Below are 13,445 nucleotides of genomic sequence, written 5' to 3'. Positions count from 1 at the left end.
TGTATGCTTAAAAGGAAATCAATTAGAGAAACAGATAATTATTAGGGCAAAATTGTTTGACTTTGTCATTTTTTTCTTCTGAATACCACAAAAGCATTTAGCCACGAATGGCTAAAACTATAAAACTACACTACAGAAAAACCTTTAAAGCAGAACTTTACCCAAAAGGGGAAGTTCCATTTGCCTAAGCCCCCCCCCCCCCCATTTAACTTTTGCCACTTTTTTGGTGGCGAGTGGGTACCTGGCTATGATCGGTAACTGTTTCCATTTCCAGTTGGATCACTGTGGCCATCCAAGTGCAAGTCGCTCGCGCATTTGCATTGTGGAGCCGCAAACAGCCACAGCCGGCTTCCCAAAGTAAACATGCCGCGCTAGATTCCTGGACAGGCAAGTGTTCCATTATTTAAAAATTCAGCTACAGTATTTGTATAGCTGCTGACTTAATTTTTTCCTTTCAGACTGAAGAACTTCTTTAAATACACAATCTAACACATACCTAAAAAGTGCAACCCAAATCCCATTTTGCATCTAAGTAAATCCAGACTGAGAAATTATGCAGACTGCCGTTACTGACCTACTTCTGAAAAAGTCAGCTTCTAGTAAAATAAATTAGACTTTCTGCTCACATTTCATTCAACTCCATATTGAATTATTTACAACCAATTTTTGTTACATCTTTACAGATAAATATTGTCTTACATTCTCCCTATGGGTATACCCACCTGTAAAAATGTAACACTAAATGAATTACAACACGGTGTTGAATGAAATAGGAGCATGTAAGTTTACCAAACATATTGTGTGATGTAAGTTTCTAGGGAAATCAGTGAACATTGAATTTTATGGAAATATATTTTACGTTTTATTTTTTATAATTAATAGAAATACATTTTTAGTGCCTTGAAAATGTCTAATTTATGTTACTATAAGTTGAAATTTTACATAGCTGATGTAGATACCCAGATAGGATGATTAAGTCTTCTGAAAATGCTTGTTAGTTGGCGGTGTAGAATTCAATGAACTGGAACAGCGTACGCAGAAAATGTAGTATGGGTAGCATCACAACTCCTAAATGGAATGCTTTGTACTGAATCCTCCGAATCACCATGATAGTTAGCATTTTGGAAGGAGAGGCCAACTATGGTGTCCTATGCATTTTTTTTTTCTCAATTCTGGTTTCCCTTAACACTTGTACTATTTCGTATGCTATGGGAAATAAGCTAATCTACATTATATATCCAGTACTCTACATATTGCAAGACTGTTTGCACATCCGTTCTACTAGGGTCAAATTTTTACACTTTTGATCCCCTAAGATCAAAGGGACAAAAATTGTGACTGAAAAAGTTGCCTGACCTTACAATCACTTTGAGTAGCTGGGATTTACCAGGGAAGACTCTGTATCAGCAAAAGCACCACAAACCTAATAATGGGTTCAATCCCACAAAGTCAATTGTGATTAATTATTATCATTATTATACAGGATTTATATAACGCCAACAGTTTGCGCAGCGCTTAACAAAATGAGGGCAGACATTACAGTTACAATACAATTTGGAACAAAAGGAATCAGAGGGCCCTGCTCGTTAGAGCTTACAATCTAAAAGGGAGGGTGAATTGATACAAAAGGCAATAGCTGTGGGGGATGAGCTGATGGAGCAAGTGAAACAGCGTTATTAGTTAGTAGCCGGGTAGGCTTCTTAAAAGAGAAGGGTTTTCAGGGATCGTCTAAAGATGGATAGATTAGGGGACAGTCGGACAGAGTGGGGTAGAGAGTTCCAAAGAATGGGAGAAGCTCTGGAGAAATCCTGGAGGCGAGCATGGGAAGAGGTGACAAGGGAGCTAGAGAGCAGGAGGTCTTGGGAGGACCGAAGAGAGCGGCTTGGTTGATATTTTGAGATCAGGTTAGTGATGTAGCTGGGGGCAGAGTTGTGGATGGCTTTGTAAACTATTGTTAGCACTTTGAATTTTATTCGTTGGGTGAGTGGAAGCCAATGAAGGGATTGGCAGAGAGGGTTGGAGGACACTGAACGGTTGGTAAGGTTGATAAGTCTTGCAGCAGCATTCATTATGGATTGAAGGGGGGATAATCTATGTAAGGGTAATCCAATGAGGAGGGAGTTGCAATAGTCGAGACGAGAGATAACCAGAGAGTGAATTAAAAGATTGGTGGTGTCATTGGTTAAAAAGGGCCGTATTCTAGCGATGTTGCGGAGGTTAAGGCGGCATGATTTGGACAGGGATTGGATGTGAGCCTGAAAGGACAGTGCAGAATCCAGGGTTACCCCTAGCACCCTGGCATGTGTGGAAGGACTAATAGTTGTTCCATTGATCTTGACAGAGAATTCCAGGGAAGGGGCACGTGGAGGAGGAAATATTATGAGCTCGGTTTTAGATAGATTCAGTTTGAGGAAGTGGTGAGACATCCAGGCTGATATGTCTGTTAGTAGATCAGTGATGCGGGAGGAGACTGATGGGGTGAGCTGAGGGGTAGAGAGGTAGATTTGGGTGTCATCAGCATAGAAATGGTAGTGGAAGCCATGGGAGGCTATTAGCTGACCCAGGGAGGAGGTATAGATTGAGAATAGTAGCGGTCCAAGGACAGAACCTTGGGGGACCCCAACAGTAAGAGGAGTTGCAGAGGAGTAAGTGGAATTGTAAGTGACACTGAAGGTGCGGTGAGATAGGTAAGATTCAAACCAGTGGAGAGCACAGTCACGGAGACCGAGCAAACTGAGTTTTTTGAGAAGGAGGGGGTGGTCAACAGTATCAAAGGCGATTAAGGTGTTAAGAGTGCAAAAGAAGCAACCCCAAAGGGTTGGTAGGAATGAAGGCGAGGCCCAGCTCCAGACTTATGATATACAGCCACCAGATAGAGGTGAGGACGAAGTCAAGGCATCCTCCCACATAAAAAGTACCATAGGAACACTCTAGACTTGGCAGTACCACCAAGAGCACTTGCCTCAAAAGGACAAAACGGGACAGCATTTAGGCATCTGAAAATCCTCCTCAAAAGTTGTGGATTATCCATGGAAGGAGGACAAATTCCCAGGTGGACAAGTCCCAAGAAGTTCTTAATATGCCGGACAGAAGTCCTGAGTATAGCAGTTCTTCAGTAAGTGAAAATTGTAATTTTTACATTTTTTTCAAGCTCTGTAACAAACTCCAGGTGGAAAGCAAATACTTGTAAAGCACTGAAATAAGGTGATGGCATTTAAAGTGGTTGTAAGCCCTTACATATACAGAGTGAGATAGAGATTAAACAAATCCACCTACATAAGTTGTACCAGTTTATCTGCAGCCATCTCTTCTCTACATCTACTCAAAGTGCAGAATTTATACAGAATGTCTGAGCTGTCAGAAAACAGGGACGGGGAGCTGAAATCACACTCTGTCAAGCTAAGGGAGGAGAGCTCTGAGAGCTAATTGGAGGGAAGGGACACACTCTACTTAACAAAACACACAGGCACAGAGCTGAAACTGTCAATCAGCTGGAGATCCTTCCTCTGTTACCTTTTTTCTTTTGGTGTCAGGAAAACTTGTCAGAAGTGATTCCTGCTGACAGCAGAGGCACCAAGCAGCAGAAAGAAATTACACTTAGTGCTTTTAATTGAGACAAGTGCACACTCTAAAGGGATATGCTTTGTTCATATTTAATGTCTGAGGTTTACAACCACTTAAACCCAATACCTTATGTAGCCTGGTGTGCCTCCTTTTCCTCACTAAGTGATTAAACATGCCTTATTTTCTTAAGGAGTTAAATTTGCATCATTCAGTAAAGCTGCTCAGCACTTGATTACATAACATTCTTCCCCCTTAATGTTGGTGATGAGCTTAGGGAATCTTTCTTTATGATTGCAGAGTATGATACCTCCTAATATACAACCCTAAAAGTGAAACCGTTAAGTTCTTGCATTTTTTTTTAAAATGTCAAAGCTGAAAAAACAATATCTGTATATCAGAAGTCTGAGAAATACAGTGTCCAGTAAGGCTGCAAGTCCACACAAAACAGCAACTGAGGTCAGTGACTGTGGACATTTTGCTTCTCATCGGTTTTAAAAATTAAATAGAGTATGGAAAATATGCCTGATTGCAGACTCCAAAAGTTATGTCACGTGAGTTTCTCAGTGCTTTCACTAACTCACGACATGCCCATTCAGTTTAGCTACTTCTCAAAAATAGCTTTTGAAACCATCCACAATAATTGCTGCTTATGCATTATGTATGAACAGTTTTGGAAATCAGTATTAGAACTAAATGAAATTACCTGCTCCATTTCAGCACTCTTTCTCTTTCTTGATGTTCTAGCAATTCTCACAGTTATTGGCAAGTCATCACCATGATGTTTAACTTCCATTCTGTTTGGCTTTACTGGGCTAAATCTAATCTCCATCTGTGGCTTAGGGAACCTGCTGGTTTTCCCATTTTCAGTTGAAATCATAGAGGAGTCCAAAACAGTTTCAGAACCATCCTGAAAAAAGAAAGAAAATAGAAAATTATGGCGTTTTGAAGGTTTGCATAATTAACTATCAATGATTGGGGTAACAGCACTGTGCATAGCATAGTATTACTGGCAGGAAAAAAGGGGGGCCTATATCTTAGTCTGTATAGGGGGAACAGAATACTTGCAGTGAGACTTAATTTTTACATAGTAGAAAGGTGAGTCTAGAAGCCAGCAATGGCATGTCTGGGAACAGGCCTACAGGGCTCAGCTAGTAATACAGCAGTTCTGTTACCCTTAAAGGATAATGTTGACTGCAGTTCTCGCCTGTACTATTTCAGCGCTAACGGCTGAAATTTTGGATAAGTTTAAGTGTATACGTTGTTAATCTTGAAGTGATCTTAAAAGGCAGGTTTTTTTTTAAATAAACTAACATGTTATACTTACCTGCTCTGTGCAGTGGTTTTGGGCAAAGTAGATCTGATTCTCCTCATCTTGGGTCTCCCACCGGCCCTCCTGGCCCCTCCTCCCTGCCAAGTGCAGCCAGAGCAAACAGCTTGCTGTGGGGGCACTAAAGAAGGCTCGCTCCCGTGCTGCTGAACTGCTTGTCTATTGAGACACAGAGCCCCCTTTCGCTGCTCACTGGCTGTAATTTTCACTGCTATCTCAGCCAATGAGGAAGGTGAATCCTTGTAGAGCTGAGGATCTTGTACACATCGCTGAGTCACAATGGGGCTCAGGTAAGTATTGGGGGGGGGGGGGGGGGTACTGCACAAAGAAGGTTTTTTTACCTTCATAATTTGAATGTATGAAGGTAAAAAAACCTTGAGCCTTTAGAACCACTTTAAGAATATAAACTAATTTTAACAATACGTTCAAGAACTTTATTTTAGGAATAAACACTTAATACTGGATGCGCCCTCATAATACAGGAATTAGAGAACACTGTTTTAGTCTAAAAAGAGCATTTGTATAAAGGCTGAGAAATGAAGAGTGATGAAGTAATGAAGAGTAACTGGTCTTAATTTTACATGGGATGTTTAAGTACAAGCTTAAAGTGATTTTATTCCATTCATGAAATTTGATCTAAGCACATATATCTCCAGTATTTACACATCTTATTCTTTTACTCATCGTTCTCCAAAGCTCTAAGTGTTGTTTCTCTCTGGTGCTTTCTTCCTCTGTTATCAGCACTTCTGAAAAGTTCTCAGACACATGAGATACCACATGAGTTCCAAATTTGTGTCGGGGAGGGAGCTTAGAGGGAGATAAGCAGGAACCATGTCTATTCAGAATATAGCCTTGCGTGTTCCTTCATTCCTCTGCCTATGTAAAGGGGGAAGGTGAGTCCCTTTCCTCCAATCAGCTCTCACACAGTGTAGGTTCAGTCTTCCCACCCACCCCTAGGTACTGCTGAAAGATGAAGAAAGATTTTTTAACAAGATCCACACTTTTTAAAGGGTGCAGAAAAGGAAAGACTGCCGATCTAAAAGTAAAAATAAGGGAAGAATTTGTTTCATCTCTATGTAGCATCTGAGGCTATTCACTTCACTGGATAAATGTGAGGGTCTACAATCACTTCCACATTCACATGTTCTGAATGTGCATTTAAAAATCACTGCAATATATATATATTTTATTCACTTTTTTTTTCTTAACCATACGCTTCCTAGTCAGTTACTAACCTTGCTGTCACTTGTGGAAACATCACTTCTTATGGAATCACCCTTGCTGTTATCTCTGCTTAACAAATTGACCGATTCAGGTTTTTCTGTGGTTTGCATTTGTGTCTTCTCCACCTGTATTTTAAAGAAAGATCAGTGCTGTAGATTGATCATTCTACTTAATGTCAACAGTGTTATGCATGTCTGTTGTCTACACCAGTGGTCCTCAACCCTGGCCTACAGGGCCCACTAACAGGCCAGATTTTAGGTATTACCTTGGGGAGATGCAGACTAGAGTACTGCAATCATTGAGCAGCAAATGATATCACCTGGGATGTATTTCAGTTATCTTGAAAATCTGGCCTGGTAGTGGGCCCTGTAGGCCAGGGTTGAGGACCACTGGTCTACACCACTTGGTGGACTGTTGTGCAACTATTCAAATACAATGCTCACAGCACATTATCAGATTGCACCTGCTAAATAAAACAAGGAAGCAGGTGGAAGACCTCTGTTTAGAATCAATTGCCATCATCCAACTATCCTTCCTTTAACTCTTCTGATGCTCTGTAAGGCTGCTGGAAAGATTAACCTCTCGTACCCTTTTATTGGAGCACATACAGTATCTCACAAAAATGAGTACACCCCTTACATTTTTGTAAATATTTTATTATATCTTTTCATGTGATAACACTACAGTAGTGAGTGTACAGCTTGTATAACAAAATATTTGCTGTCCCCTCAAAATAACTCAAAACACAGCCATTAATGTCTAAATTACTAATCCTAAGGTAAAATGTCCAAATTGTGCCCAAAGTGTCAATATTTTGTGTGGCCACCATTATTTTCCAGCACTACCTTAACCATCATGGGCATGGAGTTCACTAGAGCATCACAGGTTGCCACTGGAGTCCTCTTCCACTCCTCCATCACGGAGCTTGTGGATGATCGAGACCTTGCGCTCCTCCACCTTCCATTTGAGGATGCCCCACAAATGCTCCATAGGGTTTAGGTCTGGAGACATGCTTGGCCAGTCCATCACCTTTACCCTCGGCTTCTTTAGCAAGGCAGTGGTCATCTCGGAGGTGTGTTTGGGGTTATGTTGAAATACTGCCCGGCGGCCCAGTCCCTGAAAGGAGGAGATCATGCTCTGCTTCAGTATGTCACAGTACATGTTGGCATTCATGGTTCCCTCAATGAACTGTAGCTCCCCAGTGCCGGCAGCACTCATGCAGCCCCAGACCATGACCCTACCACCACCTTGCTTGACTGTAGGCAGGACACACTTGTCTTTGTACTCCTCACCTGGTTGCCGCCACACACGCTTGACACAATCTGAACCAAATAAGTTTATCTTGGTCTCATCAGACTGCAGGACATGGTTCCAGTAATCCATGTCCTTAGTCTGCTTGTCTTCAGCAAACGGTTTGCGGTCTGCTTGTATTCAGCAAACGGTTTATGGGCTTTCTTGTGCATCATCTTTAGAAGGGGCTTCCTTCTGGGATGAAAGTCATGCAGACCAATTTGATGCAGTGTGCGGCGTATGGTCTGAGCACCGACAGGCTGACCCCCCCACCTTTCAACCTCTGCAGCAATGCTGGCAGCACTCATACATCTATTTTCCAAAGACAGCCTCTGGATATGGCGCTGAGCACGTACACTCAACTTCTTTGACCGACCATGGCGAGACTGTTCTGAGTGGAACCTGTGCTGTTAAACAGCTGTATGATCTTGGCCACCGTGCTGCAGCTCAGTTTGGGTCTTGGCAGTCTTCTTATAGCCTAGGCCATCTTTATGTAGAGCAACAATTCTTTTTTTTCGGATCCTCAGTGAGTTCTTTGTCATGAGGTGCCATGTTAAACTTCCAGTGACCAGTATGAGAGAGTGAGAGCAATAACACCAAATTTAACACACCTGAGACCTTGTAACACTAACAAGTCACGACACCGGGGAGGGAAAATGGCTAATTGGGCCCAATTTGGATTTTCATTTAGGGGTGTACTCACTTTTGTTACCAGTTAAGACACGAATGGCTATGTGTTGAGTGTTTTTGAGGGGACAGCAAATTTACACTGTTATACAAGCTGTACATTCACTACTTTACATTGTAGCAAAGTGTCATTTCTTCAGTGTTGTCACATGAAAAGATATAATAAAATATTTACAAAAATGTGAGTGGTGTACTCACTTTTATGTATATCCCACTCCTCTTCCACTCCTGATACAGAACTGGGTGCCTGCAAGGTCAGTTGCCATAGAGTTCACATAGGAGTGGGGGAAGAGTTCTAGGCCATACAAAAGCTTTGAATAAATCAACATAGTTTTAAGTAGGGTTCTTGCATTGACTCTAATGGGCAAATGGAGTAGCAGGAAAGTAAGTATAAATAGCATGGAGCTGTGTGTAAGCGAACTTGGTAGACTTTCCTTGCACAAGCAAAAGAAAGGCTCACTTTAAAAATTCACCATACAAACTAAATCAATACTACATCAAGAGATGCACCAAACAGTCCAGATGGTCTTCTTTCCCATGTAATTGCTGAATTATGAAACCAACCAGTTCAGTGACTGATTGGATTGAAACCAATATATGTTTTTCAACAAATCTGCATGCTGTGTTTTTCTTGCAACATTTTCTTGCCAGCCCTGGAGGTTTGTAAATCAAGGTTACAGTGAGGTATTCCTGCACATCATTAGCTTCCATTGTGTGTGGGGGGTATTTCATGTGTTGTACACAAAGGAAGAATTAGTCACTAAAACTGGAACATTTACAAAAGCATTTCAAAGAAGATGTTCAAAGTGCAGTAAACGATGGCAACCAACAAACTTAAAATTACTGTGGTCAGATAAATAACAATTATTATATAACAAATAGGGACATACTGCTACTTTTTGTTGCTGCGGTTACTTTACACGTTACAAATTCTCACATTGGCAGTCTATCTCACCAGTTTTATTTTTTTCTTACACATTTGTAACGTGTTTACACCTTACAAATTCTCTTCTAATCGGCAGTCCCTCTCACCAATTTTTATTTTTTTTTCTTACTAAAATGAGAATGTATTTTCTGCACGTTCACATAAAATCATATCTCTGCAGGGCATTACTAGTTTTTTCAGGCCTTACCATTTCTAATGTAGTGGCAGATGAGGATGGTTTATGTTCCGCTTCTAAGAGTTTCTTCTGCAGCTCTTTGATGGTGGCTTCACTAGCAGCCAGCTGCCTCTTCATTTCTTCCAATTGTGAAAAATCCTATGGTAGAATTTGGATAGTCACACAAACATTCTCAAAACAAATGTTTTAGTATTGATAGGAAAAGTGAATCCTCGCAGTAGTATGCACTTCCCACATAAGTAAGAGGCATGTTTTTTTTTTTTACTGTTTATAATACAGACAGACAATATTATCCTTCAATCGTCAGTTGGAAGTTTTTCTTGGATTTGGCTGTGGTAACAAAATGCAATCTGGAGCAATCTGCATGTGTGCAAATGGCTAGCAGGAACATTCAAAAAGGTTGAGGGCAATGTTTATTTTACAGTAATTGGCCCATAAACATTGCTTCATGCACTCCTTGGCATCATATGTGACAAACCCCCCCCCCCCCCCCCCCAAACTTAAATTTTCTTATGACTTTATCACATTGATTTAAAGCTAAAGTGAACCTCTTTGCCGTTAATACAATTGTAAAATAAGTGTAGAACACAGGAGTTTGTAGGATAAGGGGCGTGCAAACACCTATAAATCTTCAGAGAATCATTTATTAACCTAGAGCACCATCCAATCTAAAGTGTATGCTGCAATGAGTACCAAACAATAATGAAAACTGCCTCACAGGAAAAGCAAAAAAAGCCATAAAAACCAAAACAAGGGAACACAGATGAATGAAAGTGATAAATGGCTGCTGCAAACATCAAAAATGTGTCTAACTTCCACATTCGTGAACCCTAGAAATGTATATAGACTGTGCTACCATGTGAAGCAACATTTATAAACAGTTTGCCACATATAAAAGTAAAAAAAAATAATAATAAATGAACAGCACAAAAAAAAATAAAAAATTAAAATAATGTCCAATGTATCAGTAAGTCTCATTCAAATGATAGTTGCTAAAAAACAAAATGTAAGTGAATTGCTGCGCTTTTTTTGGTTGGATCCACTGTGTCTTTTGCCACCAACCTGACCATTCACATGAACCAGGATGCAATTCCTTCCAATGCCAAACACCGCCACTCAAAAAACAGTATCAGGTTCATTGTGTAAAGCAGTCAACTTTATTAAACCACATACAGTGGGTACGGAAAGTATTCAGACCCCCTTAAATTTTTCACTCTTTGTTATATTGCAGCCATTTGCTAAAATCATTTAAGTTCATTCTTCTTCCTCATGAATGTACACATAGCACCCCATACTGACAGAAAAACACAGAATTGTTGACATTGTTGCAGATTTATTAAAAAAGAAAAACTGAAATATCACATGGTCCTAAGTATTCAGACCCTTTGCTGTGACACTCATATTTAACTCAGGTGCTTTCCATTTCTTCTGATCATCCTTGAGATGGTTCTACACCTTCATTTGAGTCCAGCTGTGTTTGATTATACTGATTGGACTTGATTAGGAAAGCCACACACTTGTCTATATAAAGGCCCGTACACACGTACCGATCGTCGGCATACAAACGTCGGTGGACGAAGGATCTGCCGATTGTACGCGTGTTAGTATGGTGCCTCCGACAGATGTCTGCGCACAATCCGCGGACAAAAGTCTTTCGTGCAAACATGAAAATATTTGTATGCCGACACCAGAACGGACGATTGTTCGCCTGTCAGTACACAATTCGGCCGACAGACCGCAGATTTGCAAGACTGGGCATGCTCAGAAAATAGAAAACACAGGGAAAGTTAACCATTACATGACATCACTTCTGCAGTCGGCGGACAAAATTCTTGTGCTGTCCTTGTGCTGTCTTTGCACTTTTCAGCAGACACCGACATCCCGGGGAGAAAAGAGGAACATTTGTAAGCCGACCATCGGTACGTGTGTACGGGGCTTAAGACCTTCCAGATCACAATGCATGTCAGAGCAAATTTGCAGATTTATTAAAAAAGAAAAACTGAAATATCACATGGTCCTAAGTATTCAGACCCTTTGCTCAGTATTTAGTAGAAGCCCCCTTTTGATCTAATACAGCCAGGAGTCTTTTTGGGAAAGATGCAACAAGTCTTTCACACCTGGATTTGGGGATCCTCTGCCATTCCTCCTTGCAGATCCTCTCCAGTTCTGTCAGGTTGGATGGTAAACGTTGGTGGACAGCCATTTTTAGGTCTCTCCAGAGATGCTCAATTGGGTTTAAGCCAGGGCTCTGGCTGGGCCATTCAAGAACAGTCACGGAGTTGTTGTGAAGCCACTCCTTCGTTATTTTAGCTGTGTGCTTAGGGTCATTGTCTTGTTGGAAGGTAAACCTTTCGGCCCAGTCTGAGGTCCAGAGCACTCTGGGGAAGGTTTTTGTCCAGGATATCCCTGTCAGTATGGGGTGCTATGTGTACATTCATGAGGAAGAAGAATGAACCTAAATGATTTTAGCAAATGGCTGCAATATAACAAAGAGTGAAAAATTTAAGGGGGTCTGAATACTTTCCGTACCCACTGTATAACCTTACAATTTAAACCAAATTCACATGTATATGTGTAAAAGGAGAGCTGCGCTAAACTGATGTACCTGATAAGTAATTAGGATAAGAGTACAAAAACCACAACTAGAATAAACCAGTATATAGCAAAACAATCTAAAATAAAAAATCAGTGATGTTCATAGAACTGAACCTAATGCAACATTAAATATGCACAAAAGTCCATCAATTGTTAAAAGTCCAAATTAGGAGAAGTGGATAAGCAAAGAGGGTGTCCAGTGTGGAAAAGGAAGTCCTTCACCGCAACTATGTGCATAAATCCCTTGGGAAGGCGTGCGGACGTCACCACGACGCAACCCGGAAGCCGGGCGGCAGCGGGTTATCTGTTTACAAGCGCTTGTTTCCTTTTACTCATGTAAGTCTTTTTAACCGTTATTCCAATAAACTGCCTATATGTACTACGCTATTGTGCTCCCCTTTTCTTCACTGGGTTCGTGGATCGCTGTGAGGTTGATATATCTGCTTGGGGTGCTTCGTATCGTATCGTGTATCCAGAGGCAGCGGTACTGTGAGGCTTCCCTGCTATGCTGAGTAGGTCCCATGACACCAGCCAGTTTACACAGCGGATGGAGTGTATGACATGCTCATTACCCATTGAGCTCCGGTAAGCCTAGTGTGAGATCTATGCATGCGGCACGGATTGTGGATTCATGCACATAGTTGCGGTGAAGGACTTCCTTTTCCACATTGGACACCCTCTTTGCTTATCCACTTCTCCTAATTTGGACTTTTAACAATTGATGGACTTTTGTGCATATTTAATGTTGCATTAGGTTCAGTTCTATGAACATCACTGATTTTTGATTTTAGATTGTTTTGCTATATACTGGTTTATTCTAGTTGTGGTTTTTGTACGCTTATCCTGATTACTTATCAGGTACATCAGTTTAGCGCAGCTCTCCTTTTACATATTTGATTTTAGGGACTCCCACTACAGCTGCTGCTTGTGTTCTTAGGCTTAGCGCAGTTACTATTTTTCACATGTATATGTGCCTGAGAACTGGCACTAGGAACATACCCGCCGCCTCGAGAGCTGAAGCTGGCTTGCGCTCCAGCGATGGGATGTAATGTATCGGCTGGGGAACACTACTAGTTTTGTCTGTAATTTGAGGTCTTTTGAAAGATGTCCAATTACAGACGAAATTAGTTGAGGCAGTGTTCCCAAGCCGATACTTTACATCCAATCCCCGGAGTGCAGTGAGGCCTAACTAGTAATAGAAGGTCCATCCATTGTGGTGAGTGTGCATCCATGTGGGGTCATCTGGAAGTGGTCACATGTTTATCAGTTACTAATGGCACCAGTACCTGTTCACTTACCTATTGTTTTTTTTTTAGCAATTATCATTTGAATGGGACTTACTGATACATTGGACATCAGATGTATTTTTTGATACTGTTCATTTATTTATTTTTGAAGGCTTAAAATATCACATGCTCAAGAACAGAAGGTGACTCATTGTTTTACATTTGTTTAAGCTTGTATAACAGCATTGCGAACAAGCAACTTTTACAAAGCATTTGCAAAGTGATGTTGAAGCTTTTAAAGTACCATTCAGCTCCAATTTGTATTTGTTGAACACAGATTCTAAACAGAGGGTTGATTGTTACTTTAAACAAGCTGATAGAAGGCTTCAGCTCTACTTAAAGCTTTTTGAA

At 40.9% G+C, this 13,445-nt stretch overlaps 1 protein-coding gene across 1 annotated transcript in view; it reads right to left on the bottom strand.

Moving 5' to 3' along the window:
* KIF20B (kinesin family member 20B) overlaps window positions 1–13,445 on the bottom strand; it is a 197,980-nt gene that overhangs the window by 19,549 nt on the left and 164,986 nt on the right. Inside the window, exons 27-29 of the mRNA XM_082266726.1 lie at window positions 9,226–9,351; window positions 6,127–6,240; window positions 4,268–4,471 (exon numbers count right to left, since the gene is read on the bottom strand). Coding sequence (XP_082122852.1) covers window positions 4,268–4,471; window positions 6,127–6,240; window positions 9,226–9,351 — 444 coding nt within the window. The remainder of the gene's footprint in view (window positions 1–4,267; window positions 4,472–6,126; window positions 6,241–9,225; window positions 9,352–13,445) is intronic.

This window comes from Pelophylax lessonae (genome assembly GCF_965119305.1).
Source record: "Pelophylax lessonae genome assembly, chromosome: 9".
Lineage (NCBI taxonomy): Eukaryota > Metazoa > Chordata > Amphibia > Anura > Ranidae > Pelophylax > Pelophylax lessonae.
The sequence above is the reverse complement of the archived record's forward strand: the minus strand, read 5'-3'. Positions and strand labels throughout refer to the sequence as shown.